This window comes from Chanos chanos, chromosome 1 (assembly GCF_902362185.1).
Source record: "Chanos chanos chromosome 1, fChaCha1.1, whole genome shotgun sequence".
NCBI lineage: Eukaryota > Metazoa > Chordata > Actinopteri > Gonorynchiformes > Chanidae > Chanos > Chanos chanos.
This window is the reverse complement of record NC_044495.1, coordinates 12,300,403-12,326,135: the sequence shown is the minus strand read 5'-3', so window position 1 is coordinate 12,326,135 and position 25,733 is coordinate 12,300,403. Positions and strand designations below refer to the sequence as shown.

Sequence of the window (25,733 nt, the reverse complement as noted above, 5' to 3'; positions counted from 1 at the left end):
TGTGTGTGTGTTCAGAGTGACGAGGGACAGGCTTGTGATAAGTGGACTCTACCTGGCCTTTCCTCCTCTCTGCAGGGGCCCCCTGTGTGTACGTGTGTGTGTATGTATTTCGGGGGGAGGGTCACAGGGCCCTGGGCTCCCTGTGTGTTTTTACACAGTGGTATTAGCCTGACCCTGGCCAGCAGGAGTTCAGCCGAAGTTCAGGGCAGATGTTTGCCAGTAGTCTCACGCTGCAGGAAAGCGAAATTGCTTCCGGATTCACGTCTCCACTAACACCTCCCTACACACACACACACACACACACACACACACACACGCCCTCTGTATCACCTCGAGCAGCATCAGTTGGAAGTGGTCTCATGGCACAGAGTCACAATGTCCGAGGGGAAGCAGTCTTTGAGCAGGATCCCTCTGTCTCTCAGGCAGTCCAGCTCAGCTATAAAGCCGTACCAGTAGATGACCAGACCTGGGCCGAACCTGGAATTCACAAAGAAACAAAGTTCAGAGATGAAATACATGTCATTCCACAGTACTCACCATATCAGTAACTTTGAAAGCTGTGCTGAAAGTTGAAGGTTTTAAAAAAAAAAATTACAACTCGTACTTCTTTCTATTTTTTTTTCCATAACCGGTTAGATTTCATAATAAAATGGGACAGACATGAAGGACATCACACAGAGGGAAGAAAATAAGTTATCATTTGATACAGACTCAGAGGAAACAAGTCTTAAGTGCGTCACATAGGCAATGCGATAGCCAAACAACAGCAGGATGGCTTTTCCAAAGAGACTTCAATATTAATCATCTGTATAAAAACTAATCGTGGAGTTGACCATGGCAGTGAAAACCCCAGAGTGAGTGGTGTGGCCAGGACTTTGACAGATGGACTATTAGAGAGAGAGTCGACTCTCTCTTCTATCAGAGAGTTTCCAGCACTGTCCAGCTGTTTCATTCACACACACACACACACACACACACACTTAAAGCTAAGACACTTTTTCACTTGGCTCACACTGTGTTTCTGCAGCGCTATAAATAACAGCCATTACTTGCTCACTGAGAAAAAGTTCTGCTCAGACAAATATTCAAATCTACTTCTCTCTCTCTCTCTCTCTCTCTCTCCTCTCCTCCCTTCACATTCTCTTTACGGTTTCTGTGTTTTACCACTCACATCATATATCCATAGTCCATTGAGAAGCTACAGAAGCAATTAAAAAGTAGTCTGGTCTGAGACTGCCCGGCGTTACTTCACTGCTTCTCCTGACGTCTAATAAATCATCTTTCCGGCCTTTTATGATGCCCTGAAGACTCCCTGTGACCTAGGCTGAGCAGATCCGATCAAACCTGTACTTTGAACTTTAGATGACACGCAGAAAGTCATGTCAAGAGCTCAACTTCTCTCCCTCTCTCTCTTCTTTTTTTTTTTTTTTTTTTGCGAGGAGAGACTCGAACACAAATCCAGAGAATTTGGGAAGGAGCATTGTCTGGCGACATGTACTTTTGTCCTCAGACGATAAATGGGGCTCAGGGAGGGAGGCTCCGTGCCGAGACAGACAGGAAACTGCCCTACGATCTGTACTGCCCTGTCAGGAAATGCCGCCCCTTTGGAAGAGTTCATTAAACTTCCAAGTGCAATCAATCACAACTATCAGCAAAAAACCCTCCCCCCCAAAAAAACAAACCCCCCCCCCCCCCAAAAAAAGCCTGGAAACCTATATTTACAAATATTTACAGGAAACATAATAACAACAACACTAATAATCACAACCATCGTCATTATCACTGCCATCCACGTCCTATCCGCAAACGTCATCGGACGTGTAGTTTTTGTTAATTAAACACGTGTTTTTTTGTCCAGGACGAATCAGAAAAGTAAACACAGTTGATATGGAAAGAACATAAGCGCAAGTTACTGCAGGCAAAACAGGATCAACTTCATGATCTCCATCAGAGTCTCCTTAATGCTGTACGCTCTCTATGTCTATAAATACTGAGCTGTTTGACCCGTGTTGGACGTGTCAGGGCAAACTGAACTGTATAAATAAGCCCAAAGCCCAGCTGAGGAGCTGAGGTGGAGAGACTTCAGCGCAAATAAAAGAGGGAACATGCGACGGCAGCAGCACATTCCCCGTGTTTTACAGGCTGAGATTTAAAGAGCTGTATCTGTGGGAGAACAGGCCAAAACTAACAGCCCCAGAGAGAGAAAGAGAGAGACAGAGAGAGAGAGAGAGAGACAGAGAGAGAGAGAGAGAGAGAGAGAGACAGAGAGAGAGAGAGAGAGAGAGAGACAGAGAGAGAGAGAGAGAGAGAGAGAGAGAGAGACAGAGAGAGAGAGACAGAGAGAGAGAGAGAGACAGAGAGAGAGACAGAGAGAGAGAGAGAGAGACAGAGACAGAGAGAGAGAGAGAGACAGAGAGAGAGAGAGAGAGAGACAGAGAGAGAGAGACAGAGAGAGAGAGAGAGAGAGAGAGACAGAGAGAGAGACAGAGAGACAGAGAGAGAGGGAGAGAGGGAGAGAGAGAGAGAGAGAGAGAGAGAGAGAGAGAGAGACAGAGAGAGAGACAGAGAGAGAGAGAGAGAGAGAGAGAGAGAGAGAGAGAGAGGGAGGGGGGCACGAGAGAGAGCACAGACTAGTCTGCGAGTTCACTACAAAGTCACTCCGTCCTCTCCTGTCCAAAAAGATTCCCATATTCCAATCCGTGGCACTATGGATTGCCGTTCTTTTTATGGAAATGTTATGGAAAACGAAATCTAAACATTTACATTAGATAACTTTGTGGAGAGGCTGAGATAGTCCTTTAACATTGGTATGTATTCCTGGTTTTCTGAGGTAGAGGAAAAGCCGAGGGGAGGGGAGGGGGGGGTGTACAGAGTTTGCTAGAAGAAAACGATGGAGAAAGGCAACCTTCTGAAAAGGTTAAAACTGTACATCACCAGATTAGGCAGTGGTGTACCATACATCATGTCCCTGGGCTGTACGAGGCAGCTGGGCACAAATTGAAATAAGCAAAAAAATGATAAACACAGGGGAGCAGTGTCACCATGGCTCTCAGAACCGTAAAGAAAATAAATGGTGTTTGAATTCTAGTTTGAATTAATAAAAGCCTCTACCACACAGAGGGACCTTGAAATAAGATCTTGGAGCTAAAATAACACAAGTGTCATTTGCTCATGAAGAGTGAAGTGGGTGTGGGCTTAAGGCTTAGCATTGTGAGATGGTAGGTGGGAGGTATAGGTGTGTGTGTGTGTGTGTGTGTGTGTGTGTGTGCGATGCTCAGATGGGGGGGAAAAAAAAGAAAAAAGAGGCATGCGTTTAACAACAGTGTGTAATATGAAAACAGAAAAAAAAAAAATCTACAACTAAAAACCTTCAGGAAAGGTGTCCGTAAATCATTCACAAATAAGGTTGTAAACAATGTTGAGCTCCAATTATAATTGCGGCCCCATTACGAGAGCGAGGGACTTGTCACCTAAAGCTGGCACAGGCCTCGCGCTTGTGGGAAGTCAGTGATCTTCCAATAAACATCTAACTGCGTAACGAGTTGGTGAAATTGTTTGTGAAATGTAGCTAATTTGGTGCACGGTGGCTTGGCTTGGCATGTGGAGTGGGTGGATGCTGAAATAGGGGAAAGTAGAGGTGGCGGGGGGGGGGGGGGGGGGGGGCAGAGAGCGTTTGCTGCCGGCAGACACTGTGCCATTAGCTGGTAACGAGTGGCCTGCGTTTGATTTTCGAGCAGGTGCCATGCTGGTTAAAACAGCAGTTTAATGAGAGCACAGCACTTAAGAACAAAAAAAAAAAAACCAAATGGAGGTGCTGAGAGACTAAGCTGCCATTCTGACGGCCCAGCCCCTCCCTCTCTGCCTTCTCCATGCACACGTGTAATCGCAGCGTAATTAAATAACTAATTACAGCCCTCCGCCGTGTCGTCTCAACCTCTCCCTGGCAGCTCTCGGAAACTTCCGGAAGATACCTTGTCTTTTTTTCCGGGTGGTTGAACGACAACACTGTAAAAGGCAGAGGCAAGGTAAAAGATGTTTGTAAGGCTGAAAATTCAAACTTTTGATACGGACGCGGCAAAAACACGACCTGTAATATGGAGATTGAAAGAAATGTTTTCCCACTTTCTTGTGATAACAATTCATTAAAACATTATCATAAAAAAAAAAACACATTCAGTTCCTTTTGGTTGATATAGGAATAAAATGATTGAAAATGCCAAAAGACAGGACTTGTGACAGAACCATGATGGCTATGCTCTGCTCCATCAGAAACACGAAACAGAAAGAAAAGAAAAAAACTGAAGGGTTTCATACAAAGACATCTTTATAAAATATTCCATACATGTGGAGCCAAGAAGAACTGCTGAAATTATGACAAGCTTTTTTACTGAATCTGGGGCCTTCCTTTCCTCCAGTGTGCAGAGCAGGGCTGAAACTCCTCTACTGAAGTGACAAAGTGTGGACAAAGGCAAAATAAACGAGGGTGGGAAGGAGAGGGCAAGAGAAGACTGGGTGGGGTGGGGGGCAGAGCAGTAGAGGAGAGAGTGAGAGAGAGAGAAAGACAGAATTAAAGAGAGGGTGATACAGAGTGAGAGAGAGAGGGAGAGGGAGAGAAAGAGAGAGAGTGGGGGAGAAGACTATACTGTTGTCACAGCTCTGGTCAGGCCCGGCTCTTGGCTCATGATTAATTGGTGTTTATTTATAGGGCTTGAGCCGGGTGGTGGTAGCAGGGGGGGTTGGTGGGGCGGTCTGAGAGACTCAAGGCTGTGAGCGAGGCGATATTGGTGCAAAACCTGCGTCTCGCATGTCTCATCGAATCGAGCCCCGGGGCCTTCGTCAGATCAGGGCCAGCAATGAGACTAAAGAAAAAAAAGTCTTCGCCAAACAAACAGGATATTTAAAGAGGGCCAGCATGGTCACAACACAACAGAACACAGCTGACAGTCAAGAAGAGCAGCATCCTGGCTCTGTGTTCAGAAATAACACACACACAGACACACAGGCCTCAGACAACAGCCAACAAGCCAGTTACCAACATCACCATGGCTAAGAATAGCACCGTCTCCTCCGGCCTTTACAGCCCTGGAAACGCTGAATTCAGCTCAGGTATGTAAAACACAAACACACAGACACGCACACACACACACACACACACACACACACAGGGTGGCGATCGACCGTCGGACGTGTCTCGGTCTTACAAGAGCGTGGTAATTAAGGCGGAATGGACGGTCATAAAAGACTAAACCATCTTTGGTCAGGTGTAACTCTCGCCGACGTTTTTATGTCCCTCTGTCGATGAGATTCAAAACGCGACGTGATGCCGGCGTGCTTTTCTCTTTGCTGCCGCGACGACGGGGCGGGGTGGCGTGGTGAGGGGGGGGAAGAATTTACGCTCGGAAACATGTAACGTCAATACGGCTATGGGGAGATTAAAGGGGGATTAAGGCGTTTTATCGGGAAACCTCGGGAAACCTGCGTGACCTCGGGGACGAGAACTGCCTGGGGCCACCTGACTGGTCTTCTCTGCGAGGCTCTGGTCAGGCCCTGGTCTACCAAATCCCCCAGACTCCACACATATTGATAACCTCATTAATGCCGAGGGGTAAAGAGCGGTGGCCGTAATTGCATCAAACTGCTCCCAGCTCATTATCCTCCACTGGTGTATTAATGACCATCTACGCTATTGGTGAGGTGACATCCAATAAACGCCTGACCTGTCGGCGATAATGACTAAGGAGACAGCACTTCCAGATTTAGCCACTTAATTTCCTCTGAAATGACAAGGTGGGGAGGAAGAAAGGAAGTCGACAGGAGACCAGGGCATGGAATAGGCAATAAGGTATATCCAGAAAACACACGTGCCCACAGAGCACTGAAAGAAAGAGAGAGAGAGAGAGAAACAGAGCAAGAGAGAAGGAGAGAAACAGAGACAAAAAGATAAAGTGAGAAAAAAGCACTGTTGCCTTCCTACAGTTGGTCTTTGTTAAAAAACGGCCATGTATAATATTATAATTGTGCTCTTCCTTGTGAGAGCTGGAAAAAATCCTGACATACACACGCACATTGTGTGTGTTTTTACCCCAGACCATGAGGAGGTTCACTCGGCGCCAAGCTTGGCTCAGATCTAACGGGTCACGGTCCGATTCGCTCTGACGTGAGTCTGGATGCTTTGGCTCTGTAACAAAACCAAACAACCGATGACCTGGTCCAGGACCCGGGTCTGAGGGGAGGGGGGGGCGTCTAGAGGAAACCATGTCACGGACATGCTACGACATTCTGATAAGTCCTCTGCCCAACCTGCCCCCCCACCCCCACCCCGACCCCAAACAACGCAAGCAACTTGAGGCTCCGCTACCGAGAATCTCAACCCCCCCATCGCACAAAAAAGTCGACTCCTCCTGTCCGCTGAGGTCTGGAGTAGCTCTTGTTAGAGACTCTCCCCCCTCTCCCAGGATCAAGTGTCAGATGGCATGGAGTTGGCCAGATCTTTGGGAACACTCTGCTCTCTATCACCCTAAATGGTGCTTTCCATCATACAAATGGACGCAGACTTTCATTAAGACTTCCTAAGAGAAAATTAATTAAGAGATTATGTTTTCAGATGACTCTTCATCACAAGACCTCATTTTCAATAAGTGATGAATGTTTATCCCCTGTCAAACAACATTAGCCACTATCCAAGGACAGGCCACGGCTTTGGCTTTGTGTTTTCGTCAAAATAGTCGAGACATTTTTATATGACCAGTCCATGTAGAATTTAAAGTGGATGAAAAGGGTTTGAAAAGGTAAAGCAGATGCCTAGAACAGGATAGAATTTTATAGCAAAGGGGTCAGGATTAAGAAAAAAAAAAAACTGAGGTGTCACTGTGTAAACAGGTGACAAAACTAAAAAAAAAAACAAAACATCCATGGTTCTAATTTACAGATAAGATGCCACTTCATCCCCTGACAATTAATAGCCATCTCCTCTTTCTTTCTTTTTCTCTCTCTCTCTCTCTGGTGTAGTAATACTACGCTGTGTGATATGAGCTTTGTTTTGAGGGTTAAGAGCACGGAGCTTGTGCGACAGTGTCAGGGGGATACAAGCGCCTTTAACCTGTTATTGTGAACTCCCAGCAGCCTTCCATCAATAATTAGCTGGTCTCTCTGGGGGGATTGAAAGAAATCCCAGTGAAGGGCCACCATTTCATGGCGGCAGTGCCTCTCAGCAAGCCGTGGCCTGATCCTGGCCTTAACCGGGGCTCTGCTAATGTGGTTCCAATTTGTGATGAGTGTCTCCACAGCCATAGCTGTAATCAACAACAGTTTGGACTGTAACCCAAGTCGGGGTCTGGCTAAAGGCGCTCAGGCGCCTCTGTGTTGGGGTGTCCAGCATCTTTGGAGCTCTGCGAGTTGCTGTAACAGCGTGTGATCCGGCGCAGATAAACAAGCCGGTCGCCCTTCAGGCTGCAGGGGATACCTCTGGTGTCTCATAGTCTGGCCCGGTTCGAAACGTGCACTCACACACGTGTACATGCAGAGGAAGGAAAAGGGTTTAGAGAGCTTATCCAGACCATAAAAGAGAGGTTTTTTTTTTTTTTTTTTTTTGACCTCCCCTAAAAACATTTGGCTTTCTCTCCACTACTAAGTTTTTCAATGCTGCAAATTATCACCTCTGCATGTATGACACTGAATATGAGTAGAGACAGAGAGTAGAGAGGGAGAGGGAGAGAGAGAGAGAGAGAGAGAGAGAGAGAGAGAAGGAGAATGAGTGATAAATCACTGTGGCTTATAAATAGGTGTGAATGTTAGCCGTCTGACACTCAAGGAGAAAACATCACGGAAAAGGGCCCCTAAAATAAGAGCAGGGCCAGTCCAGGGACCGCCTCTGAGAAAACATGTCTGGCTTTCGTCCAAGTCGCCACCTTTGGAAAATGCACAGTCGTGTTACTGCCACTAAATCAACATGTCAGCACCACGGCATCTGAACTTTTCCTCTGGCCCATATAGCTTACAGCGACTCAGCAGCTGTAACAAACTCTTTACTAACTGGGCTGCAAAAATGTAAAAGCCAAAAAAAAAAAACAACAACCCCCCCCCCCCCCCCCAAAAAAAAAGACAGAGTAGAGTGTACTAACTTTCATATCTGTACAGAGCCCAGACATTCATCAATGACTGAAAATAATTAAAATCATATATCTTAATACTGGTTATAAGAGGTCAAGCACTGGAAAAGTAATAGAAAGTAATGTTTTATTGTTTAATTCTCAACCCTTCTGTCTGTTCTATGTGTTTTTTTGGGGGGGTGGGAGGGGGTATGGGGCATGGGGGTATCTAGTGGCTGAACAAAACTGTGTGCTTACTCAGCAGTGTGTTTACATTCCTTGGGGTAATTTTAGCCCCAGGGGGGCACACAGGGGTCTCCATGTCATCAGTCCTTTTTACTGGTCAGTAAGACCAGTTTGGAGCCCTCAGAGTGGGTGGCACACAGAGTGTAAACATATACAGACACACACATACATACAGTGTGTTGAGAGGAACTCATTTGCCAAACATATCTGGCAAATGTTTGAATAAAATTCAAGCATGATACAATGGGAAACAATTGTTTTGTTTTGTTTTTTTCCTGATCTGTTCCCCTACCATTATAATGACCTGTGTAGAGTTTTGATCAGCAGGTTCTCCAGCCTGGACAAGTGTTATGTCAGCACGTATTTAATCAGACGCCAGACGGCTAAGACAATCACAAATGATGCTGACAGAACCGTAGCTCTGGAGCTACTTTCACTTTCTGACATTTTCTGGGATGGATAATGTGCTTTGTAATCTTACTGTATTGCAGAATGAAAACTATACGTCAGCAAAAACACTTGATGCTGACATTTTTATATTTGCTGTTACATATTTGGGAACCTTATTAATCATTTGAAAACATCTTAAATCCTCTTTTCTTTGATACCTACTCCTTTTTTTTAAATTTTCTTTTTATCTCTGATCCTAAATGGGGGTCTCTGTTACTAGCAGAAAAGAAAAATAAGAAAGTGAGGACATCTCTTTGTATATGAGACAGTCCTGTTTATAAACCCCATATCAGTGAGCAAGTGTCAGTGAACTACTCCAATGGTGAAGCACAGTTGTCTCTCAGAGTTCAAAAAGGCTCAGCTAAGGCGCTTCATCCAGGGGTACGGACCGCATCAATACGATCTGTTACTGATATCTTCCATGGGATTCAGCCAGTGTTTTCTCTGATGATCTGCGGTGAAAATCAAATTTCATTGTCATTTTAAAAAATTTGTAAAGATAACAAAACACTCGCTGGCCCTGCGGGGCTTAGATTTGTGAGGTCCTTCCAAACTCGGCCCTATGGGGCGTCAGAGGCAGGAGACACAGAGAGGGGGGAGAGGGAGGGAGGAAGGCTCCTCAGAGTGGCCTGGACAAACTAATTAGCCAGTGGATCAAACTGGAAGTTAAATACTCTGAAACATGTAATGAAAGCATGATAGGGTGACATGTAGGGGTCAGGGCTATGCCAAACAGTGGTCCTCAGGCAATCTGGTATTGATTTTCACTCGTTTGGGGATGAAGGGATAAGGCCAAGAGGAAGGAGGGAGGGAAGAAAAGAGGGAAGAGGGGGGGAGGAGAGGTGGGGAAGGGCATTGGGATTGCTGGTTGTCAACCTGACAGTTTAACCCCGTTTTCCAAAAGGAAACAAACAGGAGGATCTCCAGGGCTGACAGTGTTGATCTGTGGTAGGGATGACACCACAAAGCCTCAAACAAAGCTCTCCTCCTCTCGCCAGGGGGGGAGAGAGAGAGAGAGTGAGAGAGAGATAGGAGGGGAGAGGCAAAACCACAGAGACATGACTACACAGAGACCAACCAGATATCAGATTTGACCTGGCCACCAGCCTAGCTTACTAACAGTCTGATGTGCTATTTCACAGAGGTGCAGACCAAAACCCTTAAAAAAAAAAAAAAAAAAAAAAAAAAGGAAAATGACACAGTGGGCAGGCCAAGGGACAGACCAAGAGGTTTCTGGAAATTTGAGTTCACCTGGCAGAGGAGCTCAAACGTGTCATCGAAGTGTGCTGTGTGAAACATTGTACTAAAGGTGAGTTGTGAAGGGGAGAGCTTTTTCATTCCTTCACCAAGGCAGCTGGCCATCGCCCTTTCCATTATCACACACACATACAAGCCTCCAGAGAACCTCCCTCTGGTCTCTTTCGCCCTCTCTTTGTTTTGGGGTGGAAAAGCAATACCCTCCAGCTTCTCTCTTCTTTTTTTTCCCTAAACAGCTAAAAAAGAAAAAAAAAGGAGCCCTTTTCACTTGTCCTCTCAAATTGCTTCATCTCTCTGTCCGAATGCCAAAGGGGGCTCCATTATCCTGAGCCGAGCCCCCTGTTCCTCTCTCCCCTCCCCACCGGCGCTCAATTTAGCCAGCGCCTCCACCCCGCCAAGGCTGTCCACATCAAATTAGAGCAAGCCCCCACTGTCCTTATTATGGCTGGGGAAAAATGCCATCATGACTGATGCTATGGGGTCCCTCGCTTGTCACTAGTTGTCAGCCCGACGTGGAGTTTGGATACACATTGCTGACAGGTAATCTTAATGTCGTCAATTATCCCAATTAGCCCTGTCATAAACAATTTTATAAGTGCTCCACCAACACAAACAGATAAACAGACATACTCACTCTCTCTCTCTCTCTCTCTCACACACACACACACACAACTCTGTGTGTGTGTGTGTTAATGAGAGGGGTAATGGGTTTATCAGTGGAGGAGAGTATGGGTCCACTTTTGTCACTCAGTGTCCTAGTCTGCTCAGCTGGGTTTTGCATACTGCTACCTGGCCACTTTGAATTGTACCATCTCCTTTCATTAGTGAGTGTCCAGGCGAGAATCTAAAAGGCTGTGACAAAATTCATTTAAAAAGAGAGGGAGCAGATTGCCTGGAGCAGGTGCTATCAGGGAGATAAAACAAATGTGCGTGTGTGGTTGTGTGTGTGTGTGTGTGTGTGTGTGTGTGTGTGTGTGTGTGTGTGTATGTGTGAGAGAGAGAGTAAAAGAGAGAGATACGGAGACAGAGGATGTCTAAGAGATATTAGTTTGTAGTCTCAAAAAACAATGAGTGGCTCCGAAATACAGGCTATTCGTTAAGATAGTTGTCTCCGTACAACAATAGCAGTGCATAGCAGAACAAGGGAAATACACCCACAGTAACCTTGGAAATCTAAATATTATTTCAAGTACCTTAACGGACCAACACCTTTCCTATGATGGCTAAGCGATAGCTGGCCTTGTTTGATTGGGTCTTGGCCACACGCTGTATCTTATCATTAGACAATGTCAACACCAACTCCATCCTTACATATGTCCTTTTCCTGATTAAATCTCTTATTTACACACACCACTGGATCTCTCACGTCACATGGACCTCTGTTCTGACTCATCTACGGAAAGGGAAAAAAAAAAAAAAAGAGAAAAAAACTATAGTACATAAAGCTCTACACGACTTTATGTATGAAAATTTGACACTTACTTTACTGCAGTTCAGTTGTAAGAGCCATGAACAGAAAAAGACGCACATTTAAAAGACACAAAAGCACGTATTTTCAAAGGCACCGCTTCAGTTGAGAGTGGTTGGCTTATGATTAAGCGACAAAGCGAAGACGAAATGTTCGAGGCTCTAGGTAACACGAGCACTCTCGTTGACCACTGAGCTCCGACGCAAACGGCCGCGGAGCACGTGTGTGTCGAGGGCCGGCCTTTTTCCGGTGTCAAAAACAATTCAAGCGGGTAGAACAGATCGACTGTGGATGCCTGCCTCTGTTTTTGACCTCCGCCACGGAGAGTGATGACTGAGATGGCGAAGGAAACGGAACGGGGTTTAAAAAAAAAAAAAAAAAAAAAAAAAGCAGAGAAAAGCCCGTCACAGAGAAGTTGTAATAGGAAATTGCTCTTGGCAACTATTTGTTCAGCACCAGAATCATTTTTTTTTTTTTTTTTTGCCAACACAGCGAGCCCCATTGGAAAACAGGGCAGGTCTCCCTAATGAGTAATCTATTTCAAAGCAGTCTTGTCTGGGCATGACAGTTTACTGAGAGGCTTGAAGAACTGGTAATTACCAGTGTTACGGGGCAATTAATGCATATTACACGCCGGCACTCATGGCGGTGACTGTCAGCTCCCCAATAAAAATGAACACTCTTCAGCTAAAGGGTGACATTAATTGGGTCTTTAATGACTATGCACAGGAACCAAGCCAAATAGGAACAAAACAGGGAACTCTGCCTGACTTCAGGAGTAGGGTGGAAATTGGACTAAAAATGAGATTAATTGCTGTTGAGAGAGGGGAAAAATGGTGAGAGGAAGAATGAAGAAGAAGAAAAAAACAAGATAAAATTATAGGGTTTAGAGAGCAAGGGCTTCTTGTTGCGGTGATAATTCTTAATTATTTTCTATATTCTTCATCCTCAGAAGAGACCAGTGCTAGGTTCAATGGTCTCTATCTTGGGCTAATGTGCAACATTTCCTCAAAGTGCCAAGCAGACTGGCATTCCGGTTTATAAAAAAAAAAAAAAAAAGATTCTAGAAGCATCCATACTGAAAATATTCCTAACGACCGATGGTTAGTGTATGTCTTTAAAATGTGTGGTCGTGCAATGTAAAAAAACTCTAAAGATGTGAGATTTTCTATTTGGCGAAAAATGCATAACGACAAATTCCAACATGTGTATTTAAAAAAAAAAAAAAAAAGTCTATTGTCAGCTGTGATGTGACCCAGATAAAATGAGCTTAATTAGCCGGAGGAATCAAGAGCGCTTCAGAGTGCCTCTGAACAGTCTTGAGGTTGAAGTGCTTTTAAAGTAGGCTAACAGAGAAAAACAAATTTCCCAGGCCTTTCATCACAGAAATCTGTTCAATTTCAGAGCCAAAAAACCAAGTGTTTGTTTATAAGAGGGGATGAACGCTGTGACCATACTAAGCAGCCTTGATTAATGCTGTTTATTTTACCATGCATCCTACCTGAATATGCAAGCCTATAAATCGAGAGTATAGACTTTGAGATACGCGCATGTCTTTCCCATGCATTTTTGATCGGGCGCTTCCACAGGGCTTGTGTATTTTTTTTTTTTTTTTTAAATATGCGTGAGGAGATAGTGCTGTAGTTCGTGCCGTGCTGTCATGAAGCGCACTCACGCTGTCACTGTTGATGATAGAACTTTTCCCGGCTTCAAAGCAACCCTCGCACTGAGCGAGTGAGCAAACATTTGAATTGCAAAACCACATCATCTTCCGAAGGGAGAAAATTCAAGACAACTTCCAAGAGTTAAAGACCTACACCCCCCCACCCCCTGAACAAGTGAACCCTAAGCAAACTATTTGAAAGGGGGGTGGAGGGGGAATGAGGTAAGGAAGGGGGGTGGGAGAGCGGGGGGGGGGTATGACATGTTCAGTCTAAGAACCCTCCTTAGTAATTTAGCATATCCAAATTTGTGTAATGGGATACGACAGGTTTTAGAGGGGGGTTTCAGAAAAAAATATAATGTGAGGAGAGAACCATAAAAAAATGTTTTAAGCGGCCGTTGTACTTAACAGAAATCTGCCGTATAAATCCAAGGGTCTCAGACAAGCTGACATGGTTTTGATTATGCACAGAAGTGTAATTACTTAAGCAACCATTACAGAAAGTGCAAAAGAGGAACTCCATACATGGAAGACACACGCTGCCGTTTTCTCAACCACCATTCCATATCTACCTTCTTTCAGGCCAACTGTCACAGACGCATACACACGCACAGAGGATCTGTGTGTGCGTGTGTGTGTGCGTGTGTATGTGTGTGTATGTATGCGTGTGTATGTATGTGAGTGAGTGAGTGAGAGAGAGAGAGAAGAAAGCTTGTTTGCACAAGTCAATTTTTTCCATAGAATTTCATACCTTTTCAAAGTTACGTAGTGCAGAAAAAGATTTGCTTTGACAACTTGAAGCTTTTCACAGAGTGCTGGAAGCACTGTGCAATAAAAAAAAATCCAAAAGACAAACATTAATATAAATCATAGCATATTTGAAAGTATGATTTCCTAATTTCTGTGCCAGAAAAAATATGACATTTAAGCTTGAAGATAGTCTAGCCATGTACTAAAGTCATGGCAATAAATACCCATCTTCAGACTACTGAAATAACACTTCAGCAACATCGGAAAAATACTGACATCGAGAAATATGAGCAGGTCCATTTCTCATGGAGCAGATCTTAATGTTACTTTGCAGAATCTGAGTGACTCAAGGATATTTGGAAAATATTTTGTGTCTGCATACTGAGTCAAACAAAACAGACTACTAACTGTCACTCATCTATGTTATTTTCAATGTACCAGTGATTCATAGTTGAAAAAGTTAACACTAAGTGCATCGTTCTGTGTAATACCTATCAATGAAAGTCTCATTTTACTCACAAATTTCTCTATGAAACTCAAGATACATTTTGAAACGTTGGCCTCACGTGTTTTGAATATTGTTGCTCATTGGACAGCCCAGTAGAGCAATTCTTCTTTACCAAGACTGGAGTGCCCTCTCAAAGTGCCCTCCCCGCCCCTGGTGCCACACCCTGACGTAGACAGTGTGGAGACAGACATGGGTAGAAATCAAAAGCTTGGATGATGGATAACTTCAGCGCACAATGACCTCTGTCACAGGGGTTTTGCGCTAAATCAATCCGAGCGATAAGGAGCCTGCCGCAGACAATGTGCACCTTGGTATGTTCGGTGACGGGCCTTATCTATAGAGGGAGGAAGTCTGGAGTAATAACTAAAGACAAGCCACGGCAAAACCACTAAACCCACAATGTCAAACACAATTTACAATGTATATTCCCCCTCCTCTTGCACTGTTAAAACAGTCATTATGGGAAGGCAAGCGATAGGAGCCAGTGTTTACAGCCAGGTCCTTTGGAGGCCTGCCTAGAAAAGTGTGCGGTATGTATATGTGTGCGTGTGTGTGTGTGTGTGTGTGTGTGTACATGATTGTGTCTGTTTGGGGTTTGGGGGGTTCGGAGGGGTGGTCAGGCTATGGCGGCCGGCCCAGGCAGAGGAGAAGAGCCCTGGGGTTTCGAGTTGTCCATGTCAGGCTAGTGTGGGCTGCCTTCATTTGCAGTGATACATGTAGAGAGAGGTTGGAGGTTGAAGTTGAGAGAAGGGCCAGCAGGAAAGAGGGACTGAGCAGTTTTGGGAAGATTACAGCATTTAACATGTTAAGACCTCTCGGTAGTTTTTCATTTCTCTCCCTCTCCCTCTCTCTCTCCTTTTTGGGATGGGAGAGTTTAATTTTCCATGCAGCGGCATCAAAATGGAGAGGAAGACCAAACATGACATCAAACGTGGCAATTAAGTGACCTCTTTCTGCCGGAGTCAACGGTTTCAAAAATCCGGTATTTTAAACACTGATTAAAATATGTTTGCTTTCTCATTCAAAATGACATTTGACAAGGTTGGTAATATTTCAGCGTATGGAAAAAAAACATTTTTTTTTTTTAGCAGCCATGACAATTTTTTTTCTCAGCGTTTTTGGAAAAGGCGCAGGTAACCTCTAGTGAAAGTTTCCCATGAACTCAAGGATAAAAAAACAAAAACAAAAAGGCATAGAGAGGCGGTTTTAATACTCCAAGCCAGAGTGTTCAGTTTCACCCAAACTGCTCGAGCTAAATGTTTTGCAATCATTATTCAAAGAGTTTATCCCCCTTCTAATTCAAACCACAACGATTACTCAAAACAGAGACGGTAGTCTTTTCGGACCGTGACTCACTCCTCTGTGGGGACTTAGGGGGTTATGGACTGTCAGCAGCTCATGGGATTAAGTTCCCCTCAACTTCTAAACTGCCTCATCACCAAATTAGGTGAGGTGCAGTCAAGTGCCCTCTACGTCATAAATAAAATCAAGAAACGTTCGTTCGAATATGATTTAACTCAAGGAGAGTCAAACAAAAAAAAAAACTACAGCCACAATGCCTTCTATTTATTTCATTTTTTATGACGGTAAGAACTGGAGCATGTGGGAATGTACCCAATTATCATTTAATCTTTTAATTTTCTCAAACATATTTCTCGATCTTTAACTGCCGGCACGGTTCCGAACGAACTGGGAAACATTTGGGGTAGGGGGTTTTGGGCTAGCGGAGTTGGAGAGCTCAAACTCAAGCTGAGGTTAATAGTTTTCACATTCATGAGAATCACACAGAAAGACAATGTGAGCCGTCGTGCCGGACAGTGGAGGCATTTCCGATAACTGCAGCTGTGGTCAAATTGAAGTGGCATGTTCTGTCAGAGGCCTTTCGCCAAACAACTCCGTATTCAGCCCAACTTTTCAGAATAGCTGGCATTCAGACAAACTAAAGCGAAACGGGAGCGGTCACTCATAATACAGAGCCATCAGCCGAATGACTGAAACAAAGTTCAAATGAATCTGCAGGGAGCATACATTTTGATAAACACATCCTCCAAAAGTAGTAGACAGATTACCCTGATGTCTCTGTTACCATCAATCGAGAGGTGTCCAACTCGGTCTGACGTTAGATTTCTGGCCTTACGTCTTGTATTGCCATCTCGCATCAGCGTAAACGAAAAGACGAACGGAATCGATGGTGTACTGGCATCTTCCACTCCCTACAGCTGCTCTTCACTGAAACATCTACCTGGATCCACGGCCGATGAGGGATGCAGATCTACGCCACGGCGTTCATCCATCCTACAGCAGGACGCAGTCAGAAACACCACGGCCCAAATTTATGATACCTAACAGAACAAAGGCCACCGCTTCGGCCACGCTGGCACCACACGACTTTCTCTGGCATTTATCAAAAGGGGCCGAATGCCTTAAACTAATTATATACACACGTGCTCTCCGCGCAACGGAGTTACCTGATAGATATCAAACATTAGTTAGAATTGATGAGGAAAATCAAAGGTCACTGTTCCAAGACAGAGTTCTCGTCTGTCTCTGATTAGAGTCTGACCAACGGTAACGAGGCCAGCACTGTTTAAACTCGAAGGCAATCAAGAGGCTGTGCAGGAACACCATACTCAAACCAGAGATGGTAGAGGGGGTACAAGCCAACGTCACATATTTTGTTAGTTAATGTCTGATTTAAACCACGATCTAGAAAATAGAAGAAAAAAAAAATACATTTAAAAAACTGAAGCAAGCATGCTTGTCCTACTGATGGCCAAATAACGTAACAGAATATGGCAATATTCACAAAAGTAAGCATGAGAAATTTGTGTAGACTTTTTTTTTTTAAATTGTCTTAATGTACAAAAAATTACTATACATTTTTCCCCAAGAGTGAGGGTTAATTAGGTGAAAAAAACAACACATTTGTCTGTAGATTGTTGAAACAAATACAGAATTAGAGACGCTGTGATAATTTTATATTGGGGGTCGGTGGGAATGATTAGTACACAATGACAGCTTTGTTTTGCCAAATATTTAGAGTAGCTAATTGTGATATATACAGACTTCTGGGGTGGCTAAAAAATCCTTCATTAAAAGCTTGTTTGCTTGGACTTTCTCAGGAGGAGGGAAAAAAAAAAAAAAAGAGGAGGTAGGCCCAAGATAAAGCCAACTTCCACCACGCTGACGTTTATGGATTCGAAAGAGCAAAGTCAATCCTCAGCGCTAATGTTTTCTCCTGATGAGGACTGCCTGAGTTAGCCACATCTGGCCCTCGATTAGGGGGACGTGACGGCGGGTTGCAGTTATTGATGGTCTGGGTGAAAGCAAACAGAACTTGGAAGGAGTGGGGCAGGAAAAGGACAAGGTTGACTGAGGGACAGTGGTCCTAAAAGAGGAATATGTTTGAGTTATTTATAAACACCTTAACATTGCGGCCGCCTGCTTTTCAAACCGAATAAACCCACATCCAAAAAACCATGAGCCGCAGCTGTATCTATAAAACAAACAGGAAACCTTTGAATTGAAGTTAAAGTGAATCCATCTCACTGCATGTAATAACAATTAGCGTCTGATTCCAAAAATGATCAGTCTCTCCCGATTGTTTAAAATTCTTCAACATATTTCAGGCTAAGGTTGGATTTAAAGCAGGAACATCATAACTAGTAAAAATCCAAAATCAGTACCTGAAAATCACGAATGAAAACATACATACATACAAACAGAACAAAACGGCCCTACCCCTCCCCATTAAGATCAATATATTAGAGCGTCTACAATGCCAAAAGCCATTAATTCGTCTTAAAATAATATTTAAATTCCTGCCATGTGATGAAGTTGTTTTTCGGACAGCTCCTATGCACGTTCCCTTTCTCTTAAATCGAGAAGGAGAGAGAGAAAGAGAGAGAGAAAGAGAACCTTTTCGACGAGTGCCATAGATTGAAACTGAGTGTCATGAGCATGTAGGGTGTACAGAGGAACAAAAGCCTAGATTGTTTCCATTCAATCTGACACTTTTAAAGGGGGGGAAGGCCCGTCCTTCAGACAGTCACCGACCCCCCCCTTCCAAATTATGCTTCAGTGCCCGTCTCTAAGGTCTGCATCTATAGAGAGTGATCTCCACGCGAGCCTGCTGCCGTAGGTCAAGCACTTATGTCACTGAAGCGCTGAACACTTGACTCTAAGACATCTTCAGTGGGCTCTGATAGGCTCTCCCAGACTCTCTGAGCTCTAGACTGCATTAAAATGGCCAAGGATACATGAGATAAGTTTGCTGTGTGAAGTTCTGTTGTCCATTGAAAAAAAAAGAAAAAAAAAAAGAAAAGTTTGGCAGCCTAAACAGCTAACCACAGAAAACTTTTCAAAGCTACCCAAAACAGTTATATGACCTTTTTTAGCATTTATTAACCAATATACTAACAAAAACTAGCCAGAGCATCCAACATTGTTAGAGTGAAAAAAAACCCAAAACACTTTGGTCCCTGTAACAGATTGTATAACAGCCCCGCTACGAGGATGTGTTCCATAAAATCTAGCCCATTGTGATTACATACAACTGTTTTCAACATAGTTCAGACTGACCTGGATATATTCACTCTTATCACAGCACGAATTTCCTGCACTGTAAAATCCTACTGCTATACAGCTTACATGACAATGAAACATTGAGACAGCGATAAGATATAGCAGGGGAACTGAGCTCACCAACAATGCTAATCTGGAGAACTCATAGCCAAATGTCTAACATGCACTAATTTTAAAAGCAGTTTCTAAGTTGTCCAAAAAGCTTAAAAAGGGAATATCAGTTTTAGAAGGGATTAAAAGTGAATCTAGTTTCACATTAGCATGTACATACAAGTGGGTATGTGTATTGTTATATACTCTCTCTCAAGTCTGAGGAGGTTTTAATTCCTAATCTTAATATTACTATTAAGAAAAACAAAAACAAAAACAAAACAAAAAAAACCCCCATCATTTTGAGAAAACAACCTTTAATTTTTTTTGTGACAAGTGAGTTACTTACACAAGAACTTAACACAGGGATGTAAGATTTGTTTTATTCCTTTTTTCTTCTTTTTTTTTCTATTGACACAATCATTCTTAAAAAAAAAAATAAAACAAATAAAAAAAAAAAAAAAAGAATTTAAAAACAAAACCAACAAAAATCAAATAATTTCCATTCTAAACTGAGAGGTATTGTTCTTCACTCCCATAAATCTTAAGTGGACATATTCCCTGTGTTTTGTCTTCTTCATGTAATACGGTGTTGTAACCTCTGCTCCATTTCTCTAAGCCCTAAAAAAGAAAAGTCCAGCTAAGAAGAAAATACCTTTGTTTTTGTTTTTTTACACACACGTTTCTATGTGAGGTGACAGGCCGGATGGCTACAGTACATGGGTGATATACAGTAACACAGCCTGTTCAACATGTCCTTTTTATTTGTCACAAGACTATCCTTGTGTCAGGAAAATAACACGGCGCGCTCGCTTCACGTTCACTAGTCCACAGCCTCCAAATATCTCTGGGGTGTGAGGCACGCGTGTGCTCAAAACCATTTCACCCATCAAAGTTCTCCCACTAGATTGGGTTTTACAAAGAGCCATTTTAATAATGTCACACCGCTCTCAGTGCCCCTAGACAAGATCTCACCAGGATGACAAATGTTGCTGACTTCTGCCTGGAATGAAACCCGGAAGGTCAACAAAAGAAAAAAAAAAAAGGACAAAGAGACAGAGAGAGACACAGAGAGAGAGAGAGAGACAGAGAGAGAGAGAGAGACGGAGAGAGAGAGAGAGAGAGACAGAGACAGAGAGAGAGAGAGAGAGGCAGAAGAATCTCAGTGTCTGTAGAAGTCTGACGACATAAATCTTGAAATCTGACAAAAAATGTAAGGTAATTTTCTCCAAAGTTACATAACAACAACAAAAATAATAACAACAAGACAAAAAAAAAAAAAAAAGAATGCATTGAAAAGGCACAGAATCCTGCTTCAAACCTACTTAAGCACTCGCCCCCTCCTTCCTCTTCCCCCCAAAACTTAAACTGTCACCCCCTGGCTCTGGCAACACTGTTTAGGTGCCTCTTTGTGTCTCGCTTCTCGTTCTAAGCGCAGCCTTTCCACGTCAAAGCTGTCCTTAACCTCAACTTTAAATGACAAATTTGTATAATACGTTGGCGCAAACCCCCAAAATAAATAAGTGAGATATCGAGGCTTAAAGGGAGTTAAATCCAGCTGCTGATGGGGCCCTGAAGTGTGCGGATTACATGCCAAGCGCATTAAACAATGCGCCTAAATATGCATTGAAATTCTCAAAGCATGAAAGCATCTTGTCATTTGCCATTAGAATTCAAAGTTATGGGTCACACGTATCACGTTACACTTGAGCGTACCGCAACAGTAAATTTCACGTGGTGAGATTCATAAATTCCATGAGACTTTCTTAAAGCTATCTTAAGTCAGCTTTACTTCTCTGAAGCTTTTAGTAGTCTAGCAAACAGGGGAGCGCATGTGTACTGCGCAGGCCTGCATTTACTGAGAACATTCCAGGACTTAAAAAAAAAACAGGACAGAAAGGGCAGAATCATGGAAATAATGAACACCAATTATAATAAAGTTTTTGCAGAGAGAATGCTGAGTTCCTCACTTTGGATTGTAAAAAAAATGCCTAAACTGTCTAGGAAACTGCATTCCTTTAACACACAAGGCTCACATTACCTACACGCTACCACAATTTAGTTTGAAACTAGCGATAAACAAAGCAAATCAAGCAACCAAACTTATTGTGGTCATCTTAGAACGCACAGGAAGCATTCCCAAGAGTTTCTGTCTCTCCTTGAGGTTTTCACTAGATTGTAAAAGTGGCACGTGAGTATGTGTGTGTGTGTGTGTGTGTGCACGCGTTTCACATACGACATCCAAAAGTAGAGGAACTGTCCCTGAGGTTAGCCCTGGTGATGCCCAGTCTGACTGGATGAGCAGGGACAGGGCTGTGAGCTACAATATTCTCAGGTGACACTCTGTATCTGTATGGATCTGCTGACGCCTGGTAGAATACCTATGACCAAACCCCTCAAAAAAAAAAAAAAAAAAGAAGAAAGAAAGAAAGAAAGAAAGAAAGAAAAAGAGAGACAAAAACTGCTGCAGAATACAGGAGAAAGGAAAAAGCTATTAAACCATCTATTTATTAATTAGAAACTCCTGGCCTTACAAGCATTAGATGTGCACAAATATGATGGACATATCCATTAAAATGAATACACTGTGCAGTATCTTGTATCAAGAAATTAATTCAGTGTCACGGCTATCTGATTGACCAGCGTAAAAACTGTATCAGAATTATCATGCAATTTCTGATGAATAAACCATAGGAGGAAAAAAAAAGAAACTCAATTAACTGGAAAGTTTCTAAAGCTTTTGAAAATGACAGACTGAAGGTAAGTCAACAAATTTAAAATATTACATTAAAAATACGCCCTTTCTACATGCAAGTCAGGAAATAAACTTAAAATTTTAATTTGAGAAGAATGTTGGTCCATCAGGACCATCCATATATATTAATTTATTTATTTTCCCATTTTACAGGCAAAATTATACCTTACATCTTCAGGCACAATAGGCGGCATCAGAGAAAATATAACAGAGGGGATGGTCTGGAGCCACAACAATTATTTTCAAGTGGTCAAGTCACATGTATGATGTATATGACAAATCCACAAGTCTTAACCCCATTTCATATGGGAAAGAAATGAGCCATATTGTCCTATTATACTGTCATAAATCATTCGTGTCAAAAAAAAAAAAAAAAAAAACAGACAGATCTTTATCGGACAGGACCTTTCCGAGCCTCCATTAGGAACGCTAACATATTCAAGTCTAAGACAGTCAAAAAGGCTGTGTGCCGCTCGTACAGCTGATTAACTCTGAGGATAAGGCACGTAAGCAGTGAAACAAAGCCCTCCTGTCAAGTCTGGTGGAACAAAGGCAGCGGCCTCAAACAAATAAATGATACCCCCCCCCCAAAAAAAATGCCCTTTGTTGGCTTTGGCTCATGGCTCTGAGTGGAATCACACATGCTAGAGACTGGTCCTACCTGACCAACATGCAACTGAGTCTCTGACACCCTTCCTCACCCATGCCCATAAACAAATAAACAACTGCTGCATCATACCTCTCCTTTGTGATGAGGACAAACCAAATGCAGACTCACGCAGTGAAGTCCTAACAGATAGGTTGTGAGGTTTGGAGAAGACAAACAAAAGAGAGGGGGTTTTCGTTCGCTGGACTGACAGTCATCACTTCGGGAACACAAACAGGCTACGGAGAGCGAGTCCTTATTCTCTCTGCCTAAGACCTACCAAGAGAGTGTGCCTGGCTTTATATTTCACACACAAAACAGCATATATGAGAAGACGACAGTTCCCAAACCCCAAATCTCTTGACCGCAACCTACATCTAACAAGACACTCTATGTGCTTGGTAATTACCAAGACAGTTCAACCTCTCAGAAGTCCTTGTAAAAAAAAAAAAAAAAAAAAAGAAGAATAAAATAGCACATTTCCAGTTTTATTTAACTCAGGTTTTGTAATTTACTGGTATGCTCTTGCCAAGTACATAGCCTACATCAGAATGAGTGGCTATAGTCCTCTGGAGCTGTATTTCATTACGAGTCCTGTTTAACCTTCTTCGCTTCTCCTAAAACACACACTAGACTTATAATGTGCTTAATATTCACCATCAGGTGAATAATTTTCAAGCAACTCTGATAGTTGGGCGAGATGAATAACTCAATTATCAGCACATCCGTCAGTGAGCTTCCTGGCATGCTGATGCTCACGGCTAAGATTGATGGCTCGACCAAACCAGTGGCTTCTCCGCCATCACAGACAGGCACTGGGCCTGAACGCCGCCGCCCCCCCCCCTCCTTTTTTTCTTTCCACCCCAGTCTTTTTTTTTTCTTCCTCACAGCCTTCATAAGCAAAGCGTCATTAACCCTCACTCCACTGAAGAGAGTTTATTATGAGGTTAGTGTTTTGGCAAGACTATTGTTTGGATGATGAATGTTGTTGGTGAGAGCTTTGGAGGGAAAATTAGTAGTGTCATTTTGAGAAAAATACACCACCATTCTTCACTTTTTTCTTTAATGCTTAAGGGCAAACGAAGAACAATTAACAATGGTTACGAGCACTGGCGTTTGTTTAAAGTGTTGGAAAAGAGACGAAAAATAAGCAAATCACTAGAACTGTCACTCAGGAGCACTGGGGCAATTAGAAATGCGGCTGCCATGTTTGCAAGGTCACCCAAAAGAAAAACTTAAAGCGCTTTTCGATGTTTCAATGTAATTATCTCAACAGAATGGATGAGGTAATGTCCAAATAAAAGAAGTCCTTGGCCACCACATGAAATGATACACAGAAGGCTATGATGATGTCACCCAATCTCTCTCTCCCTCCGTTGGACGTCAGGACCGTGGACAATGCAGTGTAGCTAACACCACCCCCACCATCACCCCCACCCCCACCCACATGCCCTCCTCAACCGTACAATAGGAGTTGGTTCAAGCTGTTCAGCCTGCGACGTAGTCTTAACAATGGGAGAGTGCATTCAAAATGTCAGACGCAAATGTCAATTAAAAATTACAAGGGAGCTCCAAAAGGTGGGCTTTGACGGAATTGACATTTTTTTTGACATGCCAGAGTTTATCCGAGCAGGCAGTCCACAAACATGATGGCATCTGGGCTGTCAGGTCTTAAGGCCAACTGTGAGAACCAGTGGTGAACCGCAACAAGGTCCCAGAGGACTGGGGAGAATATCGATATGCGGAAAAACCTCGAACTGCTATTCACTCGTTTTTTTTTTTTAAGCAAATCCTTAATGAGCTCTGGTGTATCAAAAAGAAATCCGATTCGTGGACTTGATAACAGACGCAGTTTGTGAGACGAGCGTGGTGTCTGCACCATCAGCTAGAGAGGCTGATGAGAATAAGAGATGTGGTTTTGCTCATACGTCATATTCATGATCGATTGGGACAGTTTTCACTCAAGTGTTGTCCTATTTAATGTAACATCCCTCATAGTCTGGGAATGTTCTCGAATGTGGGCCAATATTTTTCTGCTCAACAACACTCTGAACCCTCAGATAAGGTCCTACTAAAAAACTTGAACTTTCAGCGTCAAGTGTAATACACTCCAATGGTTTCTGATTTCAACACTGAAAGCAGCCTGGCTCTGGCCTGTGACGTGTGTCATTTCCAAATAAAACTGCTGGATGCTGAGAAAATAAAACACAGAGTTGATTATGACCTTGGCATCTTTGGACAATTTTTCTTGCCTCATTACTCAGTGCTTTGTGAATCATTTTCGCTGGGACACAGATGTTGCTTTCAATGACATCTGTTCAGAAAATTATGACAGTATATGAGTTTTGTCAAAAGCAGCTATATGCCTATTTAACTCAAAGTAAAGGATATTTGTGTTTTACAACATTTTGTCATTGCCCTTCATTCCACTTAAGCTCAAATAAAACAATAAAAACAAAAAGACATGCATTTTTTGGGGAAAAAAAAAATTGAGTAATTTCGACAGATGCCTAGTGCTCACCACCATCATAACAATAATCACCTGACTAACTTACATGCTCTCTCGTTCAAAAGGTGACAACCTACCCATTGAATGACATCCAAAAGACATTATTAGGTGGTCAAAAAGGCCAGTCACTCCTAACCCCCAATCTGTTAGCCATGGCTGTCCTTCAAACAAGCTTAAACAAGCCATGAAAATATCGCCTACTATCAAATCTTAGAAGAGAGGATTTCATGGCCCTCTGACCTCTCGTAGAAGTGCGAGGTCCATAAACACACAGCAAAATATAACCACAGTAAATAAGTGCTGTTGTTTTCTTAGCAGTGGAGGCTCCACACAGCTGAGGTTGTCTGAGCGTTGGTCTCTGGACAGCACTCTGAGGTCAGAACCCGCTGGCGTTTGACCAGCGTGTCACAACGTGTCAGCCGGCCGTCAGAGCGGAGCAGGACTGGTGGGGGTGACCTTTCAGTTCAGCAGACGAAGGCCATGCGTGAGTGCTTTCCCCCCACAACCTACACATACACACGCACGCACACACACACACACACACACACACACAGCCCCCCTTCTCACCACCTACATACTAAACCTGCAAGGTGAAGCCTCTAGTCCAGGCAGCTATAGAAGTCCTACTGTGCACACTGGGTAGTCTTTCTCTTTTTGATCTTCTGTATTCAGAGTGAACCTCTAGAGTGCTATGACAGAGTTCCAAAAAGATAAAGCCAA

The 25,733-nt window shown here is 43.2% G+C and overlaps 1 protein-coding gene across 1 annotated transcript in view; it reads right to left on the bottom strand.

Moving 5' to 3' along the window:
- Positions 1-341: 341 nt before the first annotated feature.
- cdin1 (CDAN1 interacting nuclease 1) overlaps positions 342-25,733 on the bottom strand; it is a 56,886-nt gene continuing 31,494 nt past the window's right edge. The window contains exon 12 of the mRNA XM_030789384.1: positions 342-477. Coding sequence (XP_030645244.1) covers positions 342-477 — 136 coding nt within the window. The remainder of the gene's footprint in view (positions 478-25,733) is intronic.